This window comes from Drosophila willistoni, assembly GCF_018902025.1.
Source record: "Drosophila willistoni isolate 14030-0811.24 chromosome 2R unlocalized genomic scaffold, UCI_dwil_1.1 Seg200, whole genome shotgun sequence".
In the NCBI taxonomy this organism is placed as follows: domain Eukaryota; kingdom Metazoa; phylum Arthropoda; class Insecta; order Diptera; family Drosophilidae; genus Drosophila; species Drosophila willistoni.
Window position 1 is genome coordinate 4,766,129 of NW_025814051.1, and position 27,450 is coordinate 4,793,578.

The window sequence follows — 27,450 nt, forward strand, 5'->3', positions numbered from 1 at the left end:
AGATACTTTAAGTTTACTCGAATTGCCTAATTAAACATTTTGTAGTCTTTAAAGAGACAAATTTAAGGATCTACTTTGAAACTAAAGAAAAAGTTAAATCTTATAATCCATTCGATAAAAATATGAGTTAAGCATGCAATTATCTCCCCGTTTATTTTTGTTCTTGTCTTTTCGTTTTTCTGCTTAACCTTTAAGCCTTTTTGCTTGGGCCTTAAATAAAAATTCATTGCCGAAACGTTTTATCAATAAATGCCACAAGGCAAGGCATGCCGCACACAAAGTTTTACGAACATTTTATGACACACGCACACTCATGCACACACACACACACACACCATACTTATTTACCTGGACTAGGCGTTTATGGCTGGCATGGAACCTTACACCTCTCACTTCTGTTTATGAGATCTCACACCCTCACGAAAACCTAAGCCCCAAAAACCTCAAACCCCTGCCACAGATAAAACAATAAAATGCCAAGCATTTACCTGTATATGCCACATACTTTTCTCTTCTTTTTGTGTGTGAAATATATATACCTATATATTTTTTTCTGTGTGTTTGTGGCATAGTTCAAGTTACTTTGCTGTTCTGTAATTAAAATTAAAGTTTCAAAACGGTGTTAAAAATTAAACAAACGACCATATAATAGTGAAATTGCATGCACACACAGAGTCCGATTAAAATATCAAAAAGCAAAAACGAAAATTTCCATACTACTTATAATCATGAAAAAAATTCCTGAAAAGCTTGAAAATGTTCCACAGCAAATTTGCAGGTTTTTTTTTTTTTGCTATTTTTTTTTTTACATTTCGTACATGCAACAACTACAACTGCAAGAACAGTCCAAAAGGCACACCATGCAACACATTTACGTTCAAGTTTCACAAAAATTTATGAGCCAAGTACAGGCTCAGCTAAAACAACAATAAAAACTGCAAAAAAAAATAAAATAAAAACAACAACAACTAAAAGAAAAAGGTCCGTGCAGACGTCGCGTAAAAAATAAAACTATGTACTAATAAGCAAAAAACAAGGTGGAAAAAACTATGCACCAACTGACGTCGTTAGCAGAAAATGTGTTAAACGGGGAACGAATAGCGGAGGCGGGCGTCAAAGAATTTTCATAAAAATTTACAATTTCAGTGTAAGCTTTTTTTTTGTTTTGAATCAGCATATTGTATGCTCTTAGCAAAAGTTTGAAACAAAGATCTGTATAAAAAATTCATTCTCTATGAGAAATTTCAATTTTAATCGGTTATATCTTTCATTTTTGCTGGTACTGACTTAAAGTTTTCATTCTAATTAATCAAAGTTCATGAATTTAAAAGAAAAATTGAGCTGTAGTTTTGGCAGTTTTGGTTTTGGTTGACTAAGCAATACGACAAAAGATAAGAGTATATATTCTCTATACAACCTCAAAATATTGTCGGATTCGGCTTCAGTAAAAGATGAGAGATTCGAGATCAGTGCACACACTTCAGCAAACAAGCAATTAACCTGTTGCACAGCCTTAACATCAGGTCTTAAGTGTCCATTGGACCTACCCTTCAGGACAAAAATCAACTTGTGACGCTCTGCAGACGATTGGGCTAATTAATTTAATTTAACAAATCTATCGAATTATTGTAAATTCTAAAGACTTAGCCAAAATTAATGTTTCCCTTGAGTTTGTCTATAACTATAATCAAATTAACTTATTATCTATTGTAAACAGATACATGCTGTTAACAAAAGACAAAATACAATCTCAAAAATTTAAATGTTGGAAGAAAACTATTGACCTTCCAAGGTGAAATTTTGCGAAAAAACTGTTGCTAGTTTAAAAGGGGTTTTGTCTGTGTCACTAGAGGTTTAATTAAGAGGTTCTGTAAAAATAGAGTTAACGATCAATAAAAATGTACAAATTGTGCCTTATAAGAAAAAGAGACTCTCTAATCAAATCTCTTCTTGAATTTTAGAAAATTTACCAACGAGGTTCAACTATAGACAAGTAACTGTGCTTAACGTTAAAAACACACTTATAATAGAATTAAAGATTCTCTTACTTATATTATTGAATATTGAAAAGAGACTTTGCGATATAAGGAAATCTTGATTAAAAAAAAATAACTTATATTTAATGCAAATGAGATTGTGTGCTGAAATTAAAGGCTCAATCTAAACCTCTAGGAAAAATCATTATTTTTCTTCCTAAGATTTCTTTATAACAAGCATATTTCGCTTATAGTTTGGCACATTCAATTCGTTTCGAATTTAAAAAAGAAATCATTCTAAAGCAACAAAGCTCTGGATTTTTAAAATTTCTTTAAATAAAATTTGTTGTGAAAGTAAAAAGTTTATTAAGAGTAGATACGAATGTAATATAATATTTTTTAGCCTAGTGCCACTCACCTTCTGGTAGCTATGCGCTTACTGCAATCATGCTTGGATTGCATTTTGCTTTAACCCTATTCGGGGCAGACTTCATCAGTAATTTGTAATACCTTTATGCCAAGGGCATTTCACATTCACACATACATATACACACCCACAAAGACATTCAGATGGAGAGAAGGAAAGTTTTTGCGGTTACTGCTGCAACAGCTCACGTATTTATGTCAATGTTTTGTTTTTAGTTGCTCACCCTCAACCTTTAGCCGACCATTTCCCCTCAACTTGCCCCCAAAAAAACTTACATGTCGTGCCCACTTGTACTACCTTTTGGAACTTACAAAACTGAAAATAAGAAGTGACTACTCGAAGGTCTCTCTATCTCTCTCTCTCCCTCTCTATGCTTCTCATTCACATTCTGTTACTCACTTGAAGTTTTATGTGATCAACAACTTGTATTGTTTTTTTTTTTTTTGTGAAAATTTTCACTGTGTACGTCAAAAACATACAAACACACAGGAATTGTTTCTGCGGTTGGTAGGAAAACTTTTGGTTTTCCGTTTCTTTAGTTTTCAAATAATCGCCTCATAAAAATAATATGGCAAATGTTTGTCCTTGTCTGAAATGGAAAATTGCACAATACCCCGAAAACGAAACGAAAGTTTTCCTTTAATAAAAAAAGAAAAGCCAATTAAATGACATTCGATTGGGGGTGCCATAAAGATTGCATCTAGCCACACCCAGTCCTTAATCATAAATATTGTATAAGCAACAACAACAACATCCATATAGTAAATGTGCGACATCTAAAATGGAAATCTACCCGGTAACAAGGCAACATGCATATTTTCCGGCTTGTGTTGATTTGCGCTGACTGCCTTTTCCTTTTCCTGCTTTTGCTCCTTCTCTTTTACTACCGCTCCTGTCGTTTCTCTCTGCCTTTTGCTGTCTCTTTCTTACTTGCTTATTTTGCCTTGTGTTTGCTTATCAAAAAGTGCAAAATGCATGCAAAGAACGCGACGTGTTGCTGGCTTCTTGTTGCATTTGTTGTTGCCGTTAAGAAAAACGAATTGTTTCCGGCCCTCAAACACACAAACTGATTGCCCCCAAAAAGTATGCTATAAATTTTAGCTCAGCCACAAAAAGTGCAGCCAGAACATAAGTAAAACAAGACAAACACAACAAACAGACAGATGCAAAGATGTGTTTATTTTTCCCATTTGCAATTTATTTATGCGAACTTGAACCTTAAAATTTCACTAAATTTTCCACGCCCAGGTGTAAAGAGATTTATCAAAGTGAATCAGCTTTACTGCAACAGGCAACATTTTTCCAATGCTATATATTTTCCCACATATCAGCAGGAGCAACATGCTAGATAGAGTCACAGATTTCTCATTTATTTATAACTTGGCTTGCATACGTAAACGCAAATCCACAAACTGTGTGCCTAATTAATATTATCAAATTAATGAACAAGAGGAACCAACGTGGAAAATTTTTTAGTACGCTATTAAAGAAGACAGTTACAAATACAAATGCGAACTCGTTAGTTTCTACACAAAGCACAGGTGACGTTATTTAAGTTTCCGCAAAAATACACATTTATTAGACATGACACAACGCTTAAATCTGAAAACTACACAAAAAATAACTACACAGACTTAAAACTTCATAGTTTGGTGTTTATTTTCCATATTTTTATATTGAACCGATTACAGTAATAAAGCTTTTAACTTTTACTTTTTTCAGATTGCACAACTAAAAATTGTTGACAACTTGTTTGATTTTGAAGCCTTATGCAGAGCCAGGGCTGCGATTAAAAATGTTGTATTTTATTGATATTTTGTGTTCAGGGTTTCTACTTTCAATATTTATTATCAAAACCACAAACACTTTTCATGAAACAGTTGATTTTATGCCTAAGAAATTAGTTTTGCGACCATAGCGCAATGCAAAATTTATATTGTTTAATGTTATGGCAGTAGCTAATTTCACGATTTATACAGTTCAAGGGAATCTAGAGATAAATCTTTGGAATGAAAGGCGTCGTAAACGTGTAGCATATTCTTATAACAGTATAAAAGTATTTAACAATGAAGTATACAACCAGAAACAGATCTCTTTTTTCATATTGAATCAATATTTCGTTTCTTTTTGAAGTTTTTACCTTACTGTTTGAAAAAAACTAGCTGGAAAATGAATAAATATAATATTTTATTATATTAAAAAATATAAGAATTTTTATTTGTTCAAAGTTGAATCAAAATAACAAGCAAAATAGTAAGTCTGAACCTATTGAGTAACATAAAAATATTTGTATGAAAAGGTAACTAAATGAAAAAGCAAATAAACAAGTAAATAAGTGGTTAAAGTTGTATTTTGAGCAAACAAGTGATAGAATGAGTGACTAAGAAACTTACTAAGCCAATAATTAAGTGAGTAAATGAAAACGTAAGAATTTTTGCATTTTCTATTTAGGATATCTCAAAGTCGACTTTATTGCTTTTGCCATCAGAAAAGTGTTGACAGCCTGCTGAAAACTTGCAGTCTTTAAAAACAGTTTTCTTTCTCACTTGTCTCTAATTGAATGCATTTCTATGGTGAAAACTTTTTTAGCATTGTTATTACTTTTGCACAACTTTTCCGTCTTCGTTTTGCTTCTGTCTTTGTTTTGCTTATGTTGCGTATGAGTGATTTTGTTTGGACCAACCAACAAAAAAAAAAAAAAAGGAAGAGAATAACTTTCTGTTTGCGCCTGGCGGGCTTATCAACTTAAACAAATTTGATCTTTTGTTGGTAATCACAGAAAAAACCGCTCATCAGTCAAAGGCAGTTTATACACATTTTACTCAGCTCGTATACGCAAGCCCGAACCCCTCTAAAACGTCATGCATTGGTTGGCTGAGGCTTATTTATGTGCGTCGTCTGCAGAAGCCATGAATTGACTTTGTGACTTTACGAGGTTAGATGCGTCCACAGTCACAGACACAGTCTTACCCTCCTTCTTTTACCCTGTCTCTTTATCTACCCGTTCAAGGCAATGGACCCACACAAACTCATACATACATGTATAGGCACACGCACACACACACATATTGTTGTGCATGAAAATCTGTCTGTCTTGTCAATGACAGTGTCAGGCTGGCTGGTAGGCAAAAGGCAACGACATTTTGCTTGGCTCTCTTTCTTCAATTTACCACATGATGCAGTTGCCAGAAGGAAGCTCAGACCCAGAAATATGCAACAATATGTCTTAAAGTCTGTTGTTAGCCCAGAGCATATTTCTCTCAAAATTGAAGTAGATTTTGGTAGCATTATTTTTGCTTATATATTGAATGCGTTAAATTTCCTTTGAGATGCTAATTTCTTTAAAATATTTTCAGCAAATTTAAGACCAAATATTATGTAGACTTTTGTTATCTGCTATCACTGATCGAGAGAAGGTTTTTTAATTTAAAATTTAAATTTTTCGTAGGTTGTCTTTTTAATGGCTTTTCCAATTTCTTTTTCGCCCTAGTTAAACTATAAATGAAATTGAAAACGAAAAAGGAAATTTTGACATTGATTTTTTGTTTTGTTTGTAAACTAATTAATGTTTAAACAAAATTCAACATTAAAAATATAAAAAAAACTTATCGAAAAATTGCAAGCTTATTTTAAGTATTATAATGTTTATGTGTCTGCACGTAAAGTACATAAAGTTTCCGGTCATAAAAGCTTACAAAACACGTGACTTCAAAGATATATCAGAAAGGACATCCACACACACATACACATATACATATGTATATATATATATATATATATATATATAGACGCAATAAGAAATCAACTTAAAATGTGTAAATTGTTTATATTTTTTGTCCTGGCGTACCAAGGATAAATCCATGAATTCCATGTAAGTATGTGCCGGACATTGAATAAGATTAATGAAGGTTTTGTTTATGAGTTTTCTCCCCGAATCCTTACACGCCCATCCTCCATGTTGTCCACCATTGTTTCTGGTGTATTTTGTTGGCCTTTTTTTGGTCAACCGCAGAATTTTCTCCCTCTGGATGCAGCAATATTTTTTGGTCTGGCCTACAGAAAGAAGACAAAAAAAAAAAGAAAACTGAAACCCCCCCGAAACAAACAAACAAAACGAGAAAAAAAGTATTACCCTTACGATTTCTGTAAAAGAACATGAAGCAGGCGTTGCATACAATAAACATTGACCCAGAATGATGGAGATGGAGTTGGAGATATGGCAGTGGCAGAAAAAGAAATGCAGCTGGCCTGAAAAACAAATCCAAAAATCCACATCGATGTTGGTCTCCGATGAAGTTTTTATACTCTTGCAAACAGTTATTATCTGATAATTTAAGAAGATAGGGAAAATATTATTATTTAAAGTACAACTTGATTCAGTTGACCATGTACATTTCTGGAAAAACCAAATTTTTATTATTTATATATGATTTAAAAATGTCTCTCCGATTTTCACTGTATGGGATGATTAATCTTAGCCCCCGATGACATCAGAATGGAGGGCAATATTAGTTAAAGCTCATTAAGTGATATCAAGTAAAAGGCTATTTTTCACATTTTCCAATACAGCAAATGATTATTGTAAACGCTTTTTTGATAGTCGGATTTAAGCCCTTACGAACTGCTTATCAACACAAATATACCCCATTGAAAAAGCACATGAAGGAAGCAAGCCACAAGCAACTGTCACATTCATATGCGTTGGGGAAAAATTCTGTGACAATTTGGTTAATGGTCAACTTGTAGATTTTTATTGGTCTGTCAGAAATTTATTTATCCATTCGTCTTTCTTACTTTACATACACATACATTTATGAAAAATTATTAAAAAATAATTTTTGCTCGCTTTCTCTTTATTTCATCCCTTAGTACACCTGGCCATAATTAAATTGAAATTATATATTTCCACCAGTTTCACTTTGACCACATTATTTTCGCTTGAATATCAAGCACAAAAAAAAGAAGAAGAAGGAAAATGCACATTAAAACAAACTTCAGTCATATTTAATTAGGAGTAAAAAGAAAGAAAAAGAAGAAAGAGGGAAAGATAAGCTAAGGGTGTTGTGAAAATTATGGTATAAAACTTTCCACAAGTACGAAATCGATACTTATACAGCTTTTTCAGAAGAATGTCAATTTAAAACTTTGGATATAATTCATTATTAAACATTGGGATGACTTTCCTCTAGAAATTTGTAAACTGAATTAGTTTTTATGATGACTAGAGTGTGATACAAGTTGTTTTATATGAAACTGTTAAACTTCATTAATAATCTCGATCCCACACCAAACTAACCGACTGTTGGATCAAGATTATTCACACCTATAACTTTTTTTTGTATTATACATAGGCCTGCGCAATTATGGCTATATTTTTCACCATGTTCAACTGCTGAAATGGCAAATTAATGACCAAATTATCCTCTTCTTATTCGTGCAAAAGAGTTAGAGAAAATGTATTATTAATTTAGTTCTTTCCACCTGGCCCTTGGCACATATTTACACGGGCGTTTCTTTTTTTAATTAACCACCAGAGGGTCCTTCGTCAGGGGAGCGACTTTTCAGGCTGTCAGTTTACCTGAACACAGGGCATGTGTAAAAGTTATGTTGACATTTTCATGTGACATTTTGAAGAGTTATTCGTTCGTTTTACCCTTACTTGTCCTCATCCATGTCCGTCTTCGTCACTGACAGCTGTTGCTCGAGTAGTTTTTAAGTAGCTGCTAATGAGGCGCTTCACTAAGTGACAACTTATAAGAAAATATGAAAAGATGTTGAAAAGAGAGAAAATTTGTAAGCTTTTTTAAACAATTTCGCTAAGAAAAAGGTATGGTGAACTTGTGTCACATAGCTCGTAGATATATGTATGTATGTATATATTTCAGCAAACTCTTAAAATTGTAACGTATACGCTGTGTTATACATAAGCATAAGTTAAGTTCAAGAAGCTGTTCGCTGTTCCCTGCCAATTATATTTCATGAGAGTTTCTATTTCATTTTCTTCTTCCATTTTGTTTTTTAAATCTTTTTTATTTTTTAGCGTTAAATTAAAACAACGAAATGCTGTCGTGAGTTTATGATATAAATATATACGTACATCCATATACAAACGAACAAATAGATAGAGAAAATGTTAACAGTAGCAGAGAAGCATTAGACGAAGAGGAAAACAAAATTGTAGTCATCGTATAAATTTGCACTAAACTGAGGGGGATTTGAAATGGATTTTGCAAAGGCTAAAGCAACAATGGCGGGGGCACACTTTGAGCATAATCGCCATTGCCATTGAATGAAAGCGCAACGTCATCGAAGACGACAAAGACGAAGTGGAAAGATGGTGGGAGAAAGATGGACAAGGACGCGTTGGATGGTTGGATGGTGACTGCTGATGGTTCGAGTTGGTCGGAATATGGCAGGAACATGGGCTTGACAAGCGACAAGCGGAACAAACGAGCTTGACTGTGTCTGCTCATCGAGCGTTAGAGGTGGAAAAGTCAATTTTAGTTATTTAAAATGATTATGGGAGCACTTAGTGTTATCGATATGGTCAGATATTATAATTGTTAAAAATATTTAAATTTTTAATATAAAAAGTTGTTAGAAAAGTGTTTTTTGAGTTTTAATATATAAACTACTGATTGAATTATTAATTTAATATGATTTACTGTTTAAAAGGCAATTACAATTAAGAATAAGATATGAACCAGCAATTACTTATAACTATTACAACTTAATTAAATTTCCAGATTGTGGCAATTTGTTTGGCATAAACTACAATTTAAATGCTAAATGTCTAAAATTTAGCAAAAACTTTTTTTTAACTATAAAATCTTGCCTCTCTAAGGTTGAATTTAGTTAGCTTAAAACAATCTAGTAAAAAATTGATTTCTTATTTCGATTTTTATCCCCAATAAATTCAGTAGGACAAAATTTCTCTCCTAAAAATTTGTCTTAAACTACAATATATAGAGAAATTGAGAAAAATTGGTGGAAAGTGTTAAAAACTTTAAAGCGAGTTTTTAATTTTTAATAAGTTTAATCAACAAATTATTGAGATGGTTCTTATTACACCGAAATTTATTAAGTGAAACATTTATTGAGGAAAGATAATTTTACATTGCTTAACATATAAATGACGATCTCCAATGACTTTCTTTAATATATAAAGCTAAATTTACGAAATAAGTAAGTTTGGAACATAAAACAAAAGTAGTGCAAAAGGAGAAATTATTGTTATTTGCGTGACAGTGGCCAAGTTAATGGAAAAATCATCAAAATTTTTTTTAAATAAAAATTTTATATTGGGAATTGAAAAATCTAAACATTTTTGGCATACAAAAGAGGCAATAGTTAGTGTTAAATTTTCAGTGATTAAACCCATATAACCATAGAATTATTATATAACGCAAATAATATTATGAGAGATAAATGGAAATATTGCCCTTTTTTCCGATATTTCAATATTTTGTGTCATCTTTAAATAGTCTCCCACCGATGAGTTTGCACAATTTTGTAGACAAATCACGACTGGGTGAAAGTTTTTGCATACGCATCTCTAATGTGAAACAAATCTACATCTACAGCTGCTGCTACTGCTGGTGGTGCTGGTGATGTTGCTGCTCCATCTTTAGCTACATCTTGGTGTGGCATAGTTCTCGCTTACGGTTTAATATATTTGCATGCTGTTTGGAGTCCTCCATTCCACTTCAACCACCTCTACCTCTAGCCACCATTTTGACTCTATGGAGTAGCGTTATAAATCGCATTAAGTGGATCATACTTTGCATATGAAGTGACGGCCCAGTTTTCATCGTTTTTTTCTCTTTTTTTTTTGCTTCTTTCACTGTCCTTCTTGCTGACTTGAACGAACAGAATCAGCAGGAAGATAAAAAGCAAGCACTTTACTAGAAAATACAGCAGTAGAAGCAACAACAACAATGGCGAAATGAGTGCTAGGAACGTGCAATCAAAATTCAAAAGTTTCATTTGCGCTAGGTGAAAATGTTTTGTGATTTTGCAGGTTTTTCAGGGTTTTAGTTTTTTTTTTTTGTTGCTGTTTTCTATTTTTTTTTTTTGTTTCGTTTTAAGAGCTCTCTCAACTTGGGTTTTATGTTTGTCAATTGTTTGGCACGAGCTCTCCGATGATGAATGATGCCCGATAGGGGCGAATAAATGATAAAATGGATAGCTCAATGCTTGGAATTGGGGTTGGAAGATTGTGAAGTCAAAGGTCAAATGCAAAGAAGAAGATCTCTTAATGGGCGAGCTAACTAGAGCATAGTTGTAAATTATGCGAGATAAACTTTTTGCAAGACTGAATAGAATATGAAACATAAAAAAAAATGGGGGGAGAAAAAGTGGGTGGAAGTTGAAGATATTTGTTTCAAATTGAAATGGTGCAACTTTTTAACTCAGCAGCATAAAACAACAAAATATTTTTGCAAAATATTCGCCAACAGCTAACAGGAATGCCTGTAGAAATCTGTATAAAACTATAAAATGTTAGTAGAATACTAAATTGTTTACATTAGTGCTTTTATTTTGTGTTAATTAAACTTGTTGATTTATGTTTAAAGGAACATGTAGTTACTTTTTGTTCTTTGCTTTATTGCACAAACCTTATAAATGTTTCAAAAAGTTCAACATCTGCAACACAACTTATAGATTCCAATACCAGAGTATTTCATATATATTTACATATATTTAGTAGATTCTTAAATAGAAATCTAAAATTTCGATACTGATTTTTAAAGTAAACAAAAAGTAAATTTCCTTCCACTGGTCATACTCATCTCAGTCTTTTATTTTTAGTCACGAATTATCCTTTTAGGATTCTATCTACTCTACTCTATTGATTGCTTACAAAAATTTACATAGTTTATATCGTTGTGTTAGATAACTATAGTTTAGCAATTGTTTTCCCATTAATATTCTAAATTGGTTTTCAGTATACGAACTTTCAATCGAACCAAAAGCACGTTTTAATTTTAAAATTTTCAATCAATATTCGCCTAATTCATATTCTAGTCTAGACTGTGAAAAACAAGAAATAATCATAAGTTATAATATCATAAATAAATATGAATGCCAATTCACGCCCACAAGGCTTATTCTCCTACTCCTTTAGATATTTTTCTTTGTCCATTTAAGTTTTTGTATGTATAGCCAAAGCAATTATCATAAATTGAGTGAGAAGAAACGACAAAAACCAAGTAGGCCAATTAAAATGCGACTCATTTAAGTAGAAACTTGTTTTGTAACGACTAGACCAAACAATGAAAGAAGTCATAATTTCGAGTAACGACGTTAGATTGCTCTTTTTCAGAAGTGACAATTCCATGTCCTTTCCTTTTATATCTAAAAATGCTGTTTCTCTTTTGCAGATTGGTAAAATGTGATTGACAGTTAGTCAAAGTTAACTAAAATTAGTTAGTGCTAGGAACTTGTCTTTATTTTTAGTACAAGTTTATTGTCTTACCTCCATTTTAGTTAGATAGAGTCATGTTTTTCGAAAATAACAACTGTCTTAATCATTTATACTCTTTTTTTTCAAAAATATAGGGTATGAGAAGAAGTACAAGAAGCAACATTAATTCTTCTTAATGAATAATTAATAAATACAAGGCAACAATTTTTTTATTGTTTGTATTTCGTTTGTAATGTTTTTAATTGAAATCAACATTTAAAATGCTATAAATATTAGTAACGAGTAGCCAAAAAATGAAACTACACAATGACTACACAACAAGGACTAGGACAAGGACAAGGACAAGAATACAGACATGGACAGAAACTTGGACATGGACAATGACAATGCTGTGATTGCCGCAAGTGGCAAGTGGCAAGGAGTTGGCTTACAAAGGCCATTACAGGGACTATTCTCTATTCAACATTCACATTCTTATCGCCGCCTGCCATTGCCATAAATCTTGTCCTTTGAGAGTTGTTACCGGTTCCATTTGCACTGGGACAAGCATAGAGTAGAGTTGCCACCTAGTTGCAAATTGTACGCAAGGGTTTCCTTAAAGCAATTATTACAGCAGTATTCCCGCTCTTTACTTTTAATACACTTGTTCGGACACGGACACGGACACGGACTTTTTGTGCTGACTTCGTGACTTTTATTGGACTTTGTGTGTGGGTTTGTATTTTTTTTTTTTTGGGAGAAAAGAAAAGTTTTTCTTTTCGTCTCGTACTCAGTCTACTTGTTTATGGCATTTATCGTGCTATTTATTCCAGAAGCTTGTTATGCCTTTTGTTTTCACAATTCCTTCGAAGTATCGTAAGTAGGATTCCCATTCTCAGAATCTCAGTCACAACTCCAGCTTCTCTTAGCCCTGTGCCTGCTCTTTGACTAGGTTAGGTTAGAGAATATCCCGCAGCGTTTGGCTTAACGCGTTTCGCTTCGTTTTTGTTTTTGTTTTTTTTTTCTTCTCTTCTTATCTAAACGATTGCCTGTGGAGTGATTATGAGTGTTTGAGGTTGTTAGCATAATTGACGCCCCGTGCCCGTTTAGCAAAGCCAACTAGAAAGCGAGAGTGACAGAGAGAGCGATGAATACAAAGAGAACAAAAAAATAGCAACTGAATGAGCAGACAATGAATAATAATCAAGTGCTATTTGGTTACATTTTCTTGCCTAATAATAAGCCTGAATTTTTGGATGGAGTGATGGAGCGATATAAGAGATATTAAGATAGGTGAAATGGGATACAAAATACATGTTAAGGGATAAGATTTTCTTCCTTTAATTAAAAAGGATTCCATGTTGCTGTTGTTTTTTTTGTTGTTGTTTTTTGTATGCAATTAAACAAACCCTTTCGAGATTCTTAAGTCCTTTGAATCTCCTTCAGGCGTTCAGAAAACCTTTTCGAAGTAAAAAGTCAAAAGCCAAGATAAATGGAACCAAATTTAAACATTTAAATCTTGCCACGAAATTTGAATCATTTGTCTACCAAGTAGTAGTAGTAGTAGTAGTAGTAGTAGAAGTAGTAGTAGTAGTAGAAGTAGTAGTAGTAGTAGTAGTAGTTTTTAGCTTAACGGAACCACTAAATCTAATCTATTAATAATTTTATTGACCTTTTTTGATCTGTGACTCAGTGATTAGGAGATCGCTGTTGCTTTCTTAAATTAATTTTAATCGTTTTTTAATTCAAACCTTGCAAGTTCAATCATCAACAGACTTAGCTAAAGAACTCTAGAATTGCAATAGCCATACTAATGCTAAAACTTTTTGGGAATTTCAACTAATTGAAGCGAAGAAAGATTGGCGATGCCTACAATTAATTTTAATCTTTTTTTAAGCATTCACATAAACATATTTTTTTCCATTGCCGTAGACTTGTGTCATCTTAGTCTTTAAGAGTCTAACTTTCTATACTTTAGCTTGTGATGAAAGTCCTCTTGTCTAGTCATGATTTTAGCTTTTCTGCAGGAACCTGCCAGGTGTGTTTCTATTCTAAGTACATTCATAATGGAATAAATAGTGCTCCATCTTTGTAATTTTCTTAAATTTGTACAATGCGGTATCACAGGTGTTATTTCATTAAAGTAATTTTGTCCAATACCATACCAGATAAGTGGAAATGATTAATGTCATATAAATTAGGCCGAGTTTTTGTTTGTCACCTATTGGGCTGTTTAATGAAGTCGAAATTTATAAATTTATCCAACAATATTGCTTTTTTTCTTATGTTTTGGTCTATGTGTCTGAATTGGTTGTAGCGGCGCAATTAACTTAATTATTTGTGATTAAAGCTTACTCAGTTATTTCCACAAAACTTTATGCAATTTCAAAACAGAGTTGCCATTCCGGGACGGATTATATTAGCACTAGAGATTTCAACGGACTATGAAGGAATGCCTATTAGAAATGTCATTTAGTTGATTGGAACAGGAAAAGACCCATATTTAGAAACGAATAATTTATGTCAGTGAAGGAAAAATGTTTACTATTACTAAATTTTAGTATTAAAGAGGTACAACTAAATATAATTTCAGAAGAAACTGTTTATTAAAATCTTTAAAAAAATAGCAATTGCATTTATTTCCTTGATAACTGTAGATGACAAAGACACGATGCTAATATCAAACTTGCAAGGCAAAAATAATAACTGTACATTTTTATCGATCTTCTTTATCTTAATTGATGGATGATTAACAGAGCTAAGCTCTAACCAAGGATTTAGTTTCAGCTACCATCTCAATCAATGGAAAATTCCAATTTCAAAATGTCAGGTGCAACATTTTTGCACTGTGAGAGAGCACTCGAAATTATTCGTGGTAATTGTATGGTAAGCAGTGAGTGGTTTAGTCTGCACTGTATGTGTATGTGTATGTGTGTGTCTGTGTTGATAGGTGTGCGTTGAAATCAAATTTGAACCAGGTAGGTAACATTAATGCGCATTTAGAATTCGAATTTTTGGGGTCTGCCGCTGCCGCATGCCGCCACCTATGACTCTCGTTTTCCTGTTGATGCTGATGGCTTTGGTGATGACGTGCCTGGAAATTTTAATAAGCAAAATCTCAACAACCAAAAATATATAAATGGCTATGAAAATCAAAGTTATGTCCTATTTGGATGGTGCAAAGATGATGTTTAAGTGCGGTGAATGTTTAAAAACACCAAATTTATAAAAGAATTTAAACCGATTTAAAGTGCATGATCATTTTTGTAAGACGAAACGAAGGAAAAATTTACAGCTTGGAAAATACTTCAACTTTTGGAGTTTAACTGATATACAATTTTTAAAAGATATCCTTACTTATGCCTGTTTTACTCCCATTGACTGATTTAATAATATGGTAGTTAATGAAATTTTAAAGTTTTAAGTTATACATTGACTTTTTTTTGTACCTACTTGGAAATTCATAAAAAGATATAATTCATTCAATCAGAATAAACCTAATTAACTGCTAACTTGGCACAAAAACTAATCATCGTCTTTCATAACACCTGTTGATGGAAAGCACTTTGTTGTCTCTGGTACTGAAGAACTTAGTACTTGGAAATTTAGAGAAACAAGCACAAACTAAATTAATGCTTTCATAAAAGGTTCATGAAACCTGAGAAAATATGCCAATTTAGATTCTAATAAAGTTCAATTAATTTTAGAGACAATTTACAAGTTACAAGTGGTTTGAAATAAAGAAGAACCTATTTTATATTATTTAAAAAGTGACACGTTATAAAGCAATAAAAGTTTATATTTCGTGTACTACGACACATTGTTTAAGATAAGGGCTGAAACTCGATTCTAAAATTGCTTACAATAAATGCTGATATTAAATTTATTAAATGCATTTATAAGAAGCACTTCAAGCTCATTATAATTCACACAAAACAAAAGCGGTATCATACTATCGCTCAAAAGCCAAGCTAAGACCAAAAACTGATTGTGCAATCTGCATTAGAGTAAGGGCGTGCTTTTCCCGCGTCTTACACACACACATATTTAAACCTAGAGATTTCCCCCAAACACTTGGGGCAAGATGTGTGCCTTAAATTTTTAGCATCAGGAATAATCTTTAGTTGTTGTCACTTGTCGCCTGTCGCCTTGTCATTGTCATGTTTGCACTTGGCTTTAATGGTTTGTTGCTGCTTGTTTTGGTTGCTTCTTTTTTGGGTTTCCCTGTCTTTCCTGTGTTATTTCGGGTAGTCATTGCACTTCATTTTGTAGAGCGTTTGCAATTAAAAGTGTTCCCCCTTCTTGTTCAAGTTTATTCCCAGCACCCAACTCCCACTTTTTCACACTCTCTTCGGGTCTGGTAGCAATTTTAACTGCGTTTTGCGGTATGTTTCAGCATGATTACTTTGTCTACTTTGAAAAGTGGAAATGGAAAATGTGTTTGTGTGTGACTCGTTTTGTGTGGCTTGTGTGTAGTTTGGTTAATTGTGCTGATTTTGTTTGAAAAGCTGCCAGGCAAAAAGGAAAAATTGAAATGAAATGAAATGTTGAGTAATTTACCTGTTGAAACTTTGTGGTAAACTTTTTTCTCGTTTTTTTTTGTGTATACCTACTTTCTTTACTTTTTCTCACTTAAAATCCCATTAACTAAGGCAAACTTTGAGGGGAGAAAAAGATATAAGAAAAAGCTTGCACACGATTTTAGCTAACAAAAACCAGTGGCTAAATAAAAAAATCTATAGCACTTAAGCTGTTGGGTTAGATTTACATTAAGTGATCTAAATCGTTTAATTTATATACTGTTTTTAGTTAAACTTTTACTTTAATTTAATCAGAAGTTTAGTCAAAACAGAACATCCTTTAAGTATGCAATGGTTTTTTGCTTTTCTTACAATAAAACCAAGAAACATTTTTAAAGTGAATATAAAATATCGTGTTACAAAATCATAAATCGTTAAAAAAATATTATTAAAATGATTTGAATTTGTTCAATCGGTTTAAAAGAAGAGAGACTTGGAGATTTTCACCTTGACCTTACTAAGGAATAGATTAAAATGAATTTATCAATCGATGTCAATCTATAATCTAATCACATGTGATCTGAAATAAAAATAAAACAATACGAATTTTAGTAAACAAATTAGCCAAAATTAAAACATCTTAAGTCAATGGGGGTAATCGCTTGATTAGAATTGCTTATACAAAGCTATTCTAGCTTTTTACAATCTTATCAAAAATTTCGTTAATCAGAAAGGCTCGCACAATTGGTCAGTTCAGTGCTAGTTAGACCGTCAGAATGTGTTGTTGCAATTGCTGCAGTGTTCGGCAGCAAAAAATATGGGTCTTTGGCCTGGGTGCATTTACGGGTATAGTGGGTCTGGTGATGATCGCAGCTTGGCCGAGCATTGCCAAGGCTTTTATGTATAGCTTCTTGCCACTGGCACCAAATTCGTTCATGTACAAACGATGGGTGACAACACCGGCACCAGTTTACTCTACATTCTATTTGTTTAATTGGACCAATCCCGAGGACTTAAATAACGATAAAGTGAAACCAAATTTTCAACAAGTTGGTCCATATACATTCAGTGATTATAAAGTCAAAGAGGATTTGGATTGGGAACAGCCGCAAGTGACCTATTATGGTAGACGTGTTTGGCATTTTCTAAGTGACAAATCGCCGGGTCAATCGTTGGACGATATAATTATTACACCGCATTTCCCCACTGTGGTGAGTAGCGCAAACTAAAATTAAAACTAAACGTAATGTAAATTTTCTAATTTTGAGTTTAGACGGCTGCCAAATATGCTCGGAAATATCGTCGTATTGTGCGTAAGATTATTAACTTTGCCGTTAATCGTGAGGGTGGTGGCACATTTATGAAACACACAGCTGGCGAAAATATATTCGATGGTTACTATGATTCACTCATTGATTTTGCAGAGCAATTGCATTCGCCATTGTTACCCTTCTATAGCAGTAATTTTGGTTGGTTCTATGGTAGAAATAATTCAAAAACAGCTGAAGGTTCCTTTACCATACACACGGGTCACAAGGATCTCAGTCTTATGGGTGAGATGTTGAGATGGAATGGCTCCGATCACACAGGCTACTATCAAGGTGAATGTGGTCGTGTCAATGGCAGCACCGGTGAGCTTTGGGCTCCATTACGTAAATGGGATGAAACTATCTCCATATTCCTATCGGATGCAGCTAGATATTTTAATTTCTATGCCAAAACAAAAGTTAGCCATCGTGGTATAAAAAGTTGGCGTTATGAGACCGACCAAAGAACCTTCGATAATGGACAATTAGCTCCTGATACAGCATGCTTTTGTGTTCCCAAGAGAGATTGTCCTATGAATGGAGTCGTTGACTTTTCTCCAGCTGCCTATAACGCTCCGATCTATATGTCGCATCCACATTTCTATTTAACGGATCCTTCATATAGAGAGAATACGACAGGACTATCACCAAATGCCACTGAGCATGGCATGTATTTGATCATGGAGCCAACATTTGGCATACCCTTGAAGGTTATGGGTCAGGTTATGATCAGTGTGCTAGTGCAACGTGATGACGACATCGAGTAAGTTGGACACCGTAGATTTTTATATGCGATTGATATTGGAATATTATGCTTTTCTTTAGTTTACTGAACAATGTGGCCTATAATCATTATGCTCCACTATTTGTCCTGCAAATGCATGCCGAACTCGATGATGATTTGATTTCTTTGCTTAAGGTGAGTAGAAGAAGATTTCTCGACTTAGCCTAAGCTTCTTTTAGGTTTCTTAAAATTGTAAAATTAATCTTTAAAAATTAACTCATTTTTGGTGATGGACTGAAAATTGCATTTAATCTTTTCACCGATTAGCAAAACTAATACTCAGAAATAAGTACTTAACAAAAGATATTTTTTTAGAATTTCAAATAATGATATAAACTGTTATAAAGTTTGCTATTCTTTTTTGATAAAAAAACAGATTTTGATTGGTCTTCTTCTTTTTAAAAATTAAATTTAACAAACAAACATTTTTCAAAACTTAATTTTCTGTTTATATCTATTACAGAGTGGCTTAATTGGTTTCAGCATAGGACGTTATATAGGAATTGGCATACTTATAGCAGGTCTGGCCCTTATAATTATAGGTCTTTGTCTAAACAGACATAATAAATGGCACAATAATGATAAAGAACCAATTGTAGACGGCAAGAAAAGTATCAAAAGCACTTGATTTAAATTCTTCCATTGATAAGTCACACTGAACTAAGATAACAAAATAGATTAAGTAAAATATTTATAATGGTCTGATACAAAAATGAAAAGAAAAACTCATTAAATTACTACACCAAAGTGATTATCCTATTTCCTTTAGTTTCAGGTTGCATAGTCTAATATTACATTAAATTATGGCCTTTCAAATACCATGGTGAAAATTTATTAATATGTTAATAATTGTATTTTGTTGTTGTGGCTAAGCAGAGGAGAGAAAGAATGCTACCAAAAAGGTAGAACCTTGAGCACGCTGCCCACTCTGCATATATAAACATTGTTTATAACGTACGAACTCTTTCGCCACATACTGGGCAAAATGTTGGAGAAATTTCAAAAAATGCCAAAAGAATATTATAAGCGACTAATTTATATGCAACTGGCACGCAAACTTACGTTTTGCACACAGCAAGCGAGTGGGAGATGGAAGGAAAACAAAAGAAAATATGAAAATATGAAAATTATATGGCAAGTATGTGTTGGCCATAACTTTCATAATAAATTGGCCAAGTAAAACCGGGCAGGGAGGGGCAAAAGGTAGTCCAAAACAAAAATCAGTAAGCAGAAAAGTAAACTGTTAAAGCTTAAGTACATAACAATTTTTTTATCCTTTAAATTAAAATAGATTGAAACAAAAAAATATTTTTGTTGCACTCAATCAATAAACAATGTTTAAAAAACAGTTGGCTTTATATGTGCATATGTATGAATGTATCTACATATATTTGAATCAATAAATGTTTGCAACATATTATTTAACCTTTAACATATTGCCTTCGGTATGTAGCAAGATTTTAGCTGTCAAAAAAAGCGTTTATACAATATTTTATATGTACATAGATGTATGTATATTGGTTGATCTGATTTATTTCTATACGGTTGCCCAAGGGTAAAACATTTTCATGAAGCGTTATATAAAATCTTTAATTATGGACGTTATATACATATATGTCGAGTTGTTGAAGTTTTAATAAAATTTCGCTTAGCGATTTGTATCATAACTTGATGAAGCGCTATGAATATACAAAAATACATATGTTTGCATAAATATATAAATTATACCTCAAAATACTTTTAAAATTGGTGTTGGCACTTCTGTTTGGTTCCTAACTCACTTTATATATTGTGTATATAATGTCTGATGGCTTTATTTTTATTATCAAAATAATTAATTAATATTAAGAACCGAATCAGAATCTTTATATGTAATTCTAACGGAATCTACGAGATTTTGTGGGAAAATATGTGTGGTTTGCCCCAAATAAGTTAAGTGTTAAGAGCTAATTTATTGGGATAAGAGCTTAAAATTAAAATTTTATATATTTTAATCTTGTATATATATTTATACAACTTACGCAGCTGCTTATAGCTATAACATTGCAGTAAAGTTAGAACTATATAGGTAAGTGCGACTACTTTTCTCAAGTTTCTTATTTCTTTTAATTGTTTAATTTGAATAATATAATAATAAATAATTAGACTAATAATAACTTTTGTTTTAACCCATTTTAGACAATGCTTCGACTTTTCGAACAGTAAATTTGGTACTTTGTTTAAATTGAGTATTTTTATACCCTTGCAGAGGGTATTATAAAATTGGTCAGATGTTTGTAACGCACAGAAGAAGACGTTTCCGACATCCATAAAGTATATATATTCTTGATCAGCATGAGAAGCTGAGTTGATATAGCCATGTCCGTCTGTCCGTCTGTCCGTCCGTCTGTGCGTATGCGTTTTACTCAGCCTTAAGAGCTATCGGTCTGAAATTGTGTTTCGGGGTTTTTTATTACCCGGGAAAAATAAAGTAATGAATTCATAAGGATCGGACCACTATATCATATAGCTCTAGAAGAACTAGAAGAAACAATTTTATAAAAATCGGAGTATGCTATGAAATTTACATATGTGATAATATTGGATATAAAACCCCAGATCCCAAAATTTGAATGTGATCGGATAAATATAACACACACAGACGCAACGCTACATGAACTGTATGTGTATGCGTGCGTTGCTTTGCTTTGGGAATGCGGGAAGAAGAAGAACAAATTGTAAAATAGAGAGTAAAATTGTTTTGTTTGTATATTGATAAATTGAGTTGCAGAAAACAAATTTTGAACATGTAAAATTATTACCAAGGACTGCAAGGGTATATAAACTTCGGCATAGCCGATGTTAGCTTCTTTGATATTTTTTATTAAATTTAAAGTAAGTTAGTTTGATGTGTTGACTTTTAAGCTTATTTACTATTTAAAATTTTTTAAAAAGTAAGTTCTATATTTTGATAATAGTGAAAACTATTCGATTATAATTAAAAATCTTAAAAAGGTTTTTATTACACCAGCTTATAAAAGAAAAGAAATCATCAAATGAACCTTCAAAACAACTTTTTAAAGAGGTAATTCCAAACAGGAATTCAAATGGGTAGATTTTTTTTTCAAATTTTGGATTCGTTGTCACCCCTTAAAAATTCAGTTTGCACCTTAGGATTAATAGGGCACTACTGAAAATATTTATTGTAAGGTTAGTAGTTTGTTGTAGTTTATATGTCTTTCACTTTATTAAATTTTGCTAAATTAAAATTATAATTTCACATACAAAACATACCTGAGGAGCTTAGCCATTTTAAAACATATTCTTCTCTCATTTGTGTTGCTGTTCTTGATATTTTTGTTTTGCTTCTTTGAGGCTTTGAGGATTTGAGCATCATGTGACCGCAGCAGCAACGTCTGTGTGTGTGGGAGGAATTTTTAATGAAATATTTAACAAAAACGCCCCAAAAGAGCCTACAAAATAAATGTAAAACAAAAACCGACAAAAATAAAAACATAACAAGAAAAACAATAAAGAAAAGAAAGAGAAAAAAAAGGTGAATGAACAAAATTCAAAGCCCGGTAGGCGACAAGGTCGAATGACGAAAAAACGAAGGAACTCTCTTAATACCATGGCAAAAAACAACAACTCAATTTTATAGGACAGCATAACAGGGAAAGGTACGACACACAAAACTGAATATAATGACCTTTTTCTTTTTTATATTGTAGTTTGTATTTGACCTGGCCAAGAACATTTTCAATAAAACAACACAAAAACAACTTAAAATTAAATAATACATATATTAATATATTCACTTAATATAGTGTTATTGACACTATCTGTTTTTAAACGATAGTTGCCATAGCAATTTTTATATTTTTGGGGAGTATCCGATTACGAAATTAATAATTTAGGCCTAGGAAATTCAGTAATTTTTTCAGTTTGATGATTTTTATTTGCTAAAAATTCTTCACCACTTTAAAGATTCACTTGTTTCGAGTAATGATGGGCAAACTAGTATTTGAAATTTTGATTGTTTTAGCTTTATTCAAGGTCTGGAATATTTTTACACGTTTAAGTGAAATAAATTTATTAAACTCAGACACAAGACATACTTTCAAATAGTACTTATATTTTTTAGACTGACATATTTTTGCACTTTTAGATTACGATATTTCTTAATCCAGAGTCTGACCATTTGGACCTAAGAATCGCACCTTAATCAGAAGAAAGTATGTATAAGACAGTATAAAAAGTATACTCTAATCTCTGGCTCTGGGTTTTGAATCATTTTGGTGGGTCTTTGTAGTTTGTACATAAAAAGAATTCAACTCGAAAATATCAGATTACGAGGTCGAATTCCGCCATAATCTACAACTCGTCATCATTATCATTTGCCGCTGAATCGCCACAGTATCGAACTCGACCACGAACGATCGCGACGTATTTTCCTTGCTTAGATTTGCATTTGTTAGATTTGGAATTAACTTAAGAGTCTTATACAAATGGATAAAAAAAAGTTGGTAAACTGATAATAAATAAATTTCAAATATAATTAAATGAGGGAATCACAACATCCATTCAATGGTTAACCGAAACTTGAGTTTAATCAGGCTACAAGAAATATGGATTAAGGCAATTATGTACAAGTGAATAGTTTGAAGGGGATTTAAATTACCATTTGGCATTGAAATGCCTTTATTGAGGTTACTTTAAGCGTTTGAAGGTGGCTCGCTAATCAGTTTGATCTCATTAATTGTAACAACCTTTGTGTGTAGGTCAATTAGCTAATTGAAATTTAGGCACTTGGATAATTAAATTAGTCTGCTTAGTAACTTGCAAACTTTAAAGTTTACTATTTAAAGCTAAACTTTGCGTTGTTAAAAAAAAATTAAAGAAAAATGTTGTTTTAATATTCTTAGTAACCGCAACAGATTGCGCTCTACTCGGAGACTTCATTATTTTTGAAACCAAACAAAAAAAAAAAAAAAGAAAGCCAAAAATTTTTGTAAAAAATAATATGATCTAAGCCCGTTGTCCCTTTATCCGTCTGACTGACTGTCTGTCTTTTGGTCTGCTGGACTGTTTTGTCCGGTTTATGTCGCGAGAAACTTTGGTGTCCTAATCTGCTGCCTGCTGACTTGCATGCTAATTTGTTTGTTCTCCCTCGCCTCTGTTCATTCCTACTGAATCTCTTTCTCTCTCTCCGTTTGGGGTTGCCTTTATGGTCTTTCTCTCTCTCTTTTTGTCTCTTTCTTTGTGCGCCTCAAGTTCGGTTTTTGGCTGACAACCTCGTAGATTATGTTGTTGGCTTTGGCTTTTGTGTGTTGTCCATGTCCAAGTAGCCAAGCATCCAAGCATTGAGACATCCATGGGGCCAAGTATGTGTTGTCCTGGCTTATGCATTCCTATCGACCATCTCACTCTTTCACATTTTCTCTCTCTTTCTTTCTTGTTTGCTTATTTATGCTGGCCGTCTATAAAACCTTGTTTAGCTGCTTAATTTTTTCCTTTGTCATGTTGACAGCCTTTCGGCACAAGGACACGCCGTTTCTCCCTTTTTTTCTGTTTTTTTTGCTCCCTTTCCTTGTTGATTTTGGAGAGCCTGTTGTTAGGTTCATTTTTCGCACAATTTAATGTTATTTAATTGGCATTTAAGTTCATGAAAATTGTTTGTGTTGTTTTTGTTTGGATCCCGATGTCAGTTCAAGACGTCCTTGAACCTTTTTCCTTTATTTATTTATTTTATTTTTGTTTTTGCTTTCAAAGGATTTGACAACTAATTTAATAATAAGGTGGGTGGAAATTGAGGTTTAGATCTAAATTTAATTCTGACGTTGGCAGGCGAAATAATTTTAAAGTTTATCACAACAATTTGTTTTTTTGGCCAAAATATTGGCTAACAGAGTCAATGCAATCAACCTTTTCTATAAACGAACAATTTTTTTCTCTCTCTTTATTTCTTGAATAAATGTTTGCCACTTTGATATCCTGCATTGTTGAGAATAAATGGGCATTTTATTTGAGAATGAGGTGAAATGAGTTTGCATACTAAAGTTATAGCTGATACATTTAGTTTAGATACTCTTGTATACTTATTTTGGTATTTCCAACTGCATAATTTTTTTTTTTATTTATCGCTAGGTTTTTTTACAAAACATGTTCTGAAAGCTTCTCATAAAAATTTTCTTTGACTTCTAAGATATTCGTTTTTTATTCGACAATGTCTTTTGAATTGTGCAGGAAACAAATCTTAGAAAGAATCTTTTTAAAACCCTATTTCAATCTGTTCAGAAGCTTTAAGCTAAATTCACAAAAAAATTGAGTCTCAACCCAATTCTTTTAAATATTTTTTTCGGGCCTTTATATTGTACCTCCAGCCGTCCTTCTGGTTCAAAACAAACTCGTCAAAAATTTCTTAAGTGCTTAAACTCTGAATGTTTGATGCAGACATAGATTATACTTTTCGGTATTCCCATATTGTTGTTAAAAAATAAAATGCAATCTACTTATAATCAAGTCTGAGATATTGCAGTATCACTTCTAGATTGCCAAAAAAGAAATTGAAGGAAGTACTTAAGAAATAATTTGGGTGTCAAAACATTATCGCTTATTTGATAGACCTTCCCAGGTGCAATTTTAAAGTTTTGATATTTAGCCTTGTTTATTAGATAAGATAAGAACAATTGCTGTAGAATTTACTTCTACAGCTGGTTAATTAATCTTAGTTAAAATCTAACAATAAACAATATAATTGATAATTGCTGAGTTAATTTTGCAAATTTTGGATTTCATTCAATTTAATTTAAACCTGCTGCTGGGTAACTCAAAGTCGTTACTTGACCTTAGAAAATTTGTGTTTTTAGTTTTACATTTTGCTATGGAAAAAGCACAAAATTGCATTGGGCCTTGGCTATGGGACCCCAGTAAACGTAAAATATATATGGAGAGAGACAGAGACAAAGATAGAGAATAAAAATACAGAATGTAGTTACTACTATAGACAAGCGAGCCGAAGGAGAGTCAACAAAGTAGTTAAGAATTTATATTTCCAGCACAATGGGGTCGCTTGCTTTAGATGAATTTAAAAATGCAATTCACAAAAAATGCCACATTTGGGTTAAAACTCTAAACTATCATCAACTGTAAAATTTGAAATTTAATCATCCAAAAAGTATGCTACATTTTTGAGTTCTCTCTTAACATTTGATAACTAATATTTTGCTAGTTCATACGAGTATATATGGCTTTTGTTGACTGTTAACTCAGTTCAACTAACAATCAAATGTGTGAGTGTGGAAGTTTCGAAAATGTTTTGTAATTAAAATTCCAACTGAACAGGACAACAGCTGGCTGGGAAAATAAACTTTTTTTTTTTTGTTTTTTGACGGTAGTGAGAAATATAATACGCATACGCAATGTTGTATGCGCTAGTTTTAATTGCCACGCTGCGTGCTTTTCCCAAAAATGAACATTACATTGAATATGCAGTAAAATTTGGAAAATTTCCCATCTAGCCCAAGGATAAAATGCAGTTGTGTTGCGTTCATATTAGAAAGGCCTCCTGGCATGACCATTATGCTTGGCCATGTCTATCGTATAAATTGAAGTCAAGCATATTCTGTATGCTTGGGCATATGACTATGCATATTTGAAAGGCAATTTCGGTACTCAGCTGGGCTCTTCGTCTTTGGGTTCTCAAAGGGTCATCGATGCAAATGCAATTTCATTGTGTTTACACACAATTTACATTGCCCGTATGCCCTTTGCCCTCTACTTCATGCGATCCATCACTTCATTTTAGTCTCTCTCTCTCTCTCTCTTGACAGAATATATACATAATTTTCTTTTTTATTCATACACTTGGGCTGGGACACCTGCTAACCATTCTTCTTCATAAAATGGACAGCTGTTACTTTGATGTTCAGTAAAAATGTTGCCAATCATTTCAAACGTAAAATTTTCACTTCCGTACACAGCTTTTTGGACCTTTTTTTGTTGTTTGATGGGGTTTTTTCTTATTAATCATCAATGCGCAATATTTTCGCACTTTAACCGCAGAGAGAATTTCGTTAAGCATTTTTTCCGCGCCCCCCATTAAATATACATGTGGAAATTTTGTAGCAACAGCTGCAACATCGAAATGTCACCTAGTGGAATCCATGTGCAATGTTATACTATATCCGCTTATGCAGTTTGAAAGGGCATCAGGGAGGTAAATAGTTGGCAAATATATAACATGAGTGTGCAATTATATATGTAAATATTCAGTTGACACTGTTCTTTTTTTTATGTCCCTGTGAGATTGGGAAGTAAATGTTGGAAGCAAAAACGTATCTGTATAAAATGTAATTCTATAAACAGCAACATACAAACTTCCTGTCATGGATGTAACGAGAAGGGTGAACCAGAGAACAGTTGCCCATTTTGTAAGGTAAATATTTCAATTGCTCACCAAGAAATTTTACAGATGGAATATGCGGACTAACAGAATAGAATATCCGCAGGGAAAACTTCAAAAATAGATTCCCAAGAAAAAAAAGAAATGGTAACATCAATGTCATGAATACCAAAAAAAAGAATTGTGAAATAGATACCGCACGAAAATAGAATGTAATATGTTAAAGATGTTTTTTCAGCTCACTTTTTATAATATTTGCTTGGGATAAAAGGTGAAGTCTCAATGGTAAGCCAATTTTTTGAATGATTTCTTCTAGAAAGAATCAAAATAAATCGATTCTTAGTATTTCTTTTTCTCTTTGTATTACAAAGAAAATTATAAAGCAAGTATTTAACAGTGAATAATCAATAAATGTTTAGTCAAAGGATCTTACCAATAATCAGATGTCTTATCAAAATATACATATGTAAATTGAAAAATGTGAAAATGTTAACAATTGGTAGTTTTTCAGCAGAAGTTCTATAGACTTTGCTGTTTCAAAAAGTGTTAGGTAAAAAAGATAAATTAATTAAATTTACTTCTTGAATTTCTTAAAAAAAATGATTAAAATGTATACTTTTTGACTAAGTATTATAAAATATGTTAGT

At 32.6% G+C, this 27,450-nt stretch overlaps 1 protein-coding gene across 1 annotated transcript; it reads left to right on the plus strand.

The window, feature by feature from the left end:
* Window positions 1-17,105: 17,105 nt before the first annotated feature.
* On the plus strand, window positions 17,106-19,171 carry LOC6643550 (protein croquemort). The gene is made up of 4 exons (XM_002066253.2): window positions 17,106-17,540; window positions 17,603-18,399; window positions 18,462-18,555; window positions 18,884-19,171. The coding sequence occupies exons 1-4, from the start codon at window positions 17,106-17,108 to the stop codon at window positions 19,046-19,048; spliced, it is 1,491 nt and encodes a 496-aa protein (XP_002066289.1). The 3' UTR covers window positions 19,049-19,171.
* The last annotated feature ends 8,279 nt before the right edge of the window (window positions 19,172-27,450 follow it).

Bases quoted from the DNA above. Each gene is read 5' to 3' on its own strand.
- LOC6643550 (XM_002066253.2), top strand. From the start codon at position 17,106: ATGTGTTGTTGCAATTGCTGCAGTGTTCGGCAGCAAAAAATATGGGTC. The intron at 18,400-18,461 runs GTAAGTTGGACA...GCTTTTCTTTAG, and splicing joins CAACGTGATGACGACATCGA to TTTACTGAACAATGTGGCCT. The intron at 18,556-18,883 runs GTGAGTAGAAGA...TATCTATTACAG, and splicing joins ATTTGATTTCTTTGCTTAAG to AGTGGCTTAATTGGTTTCAG.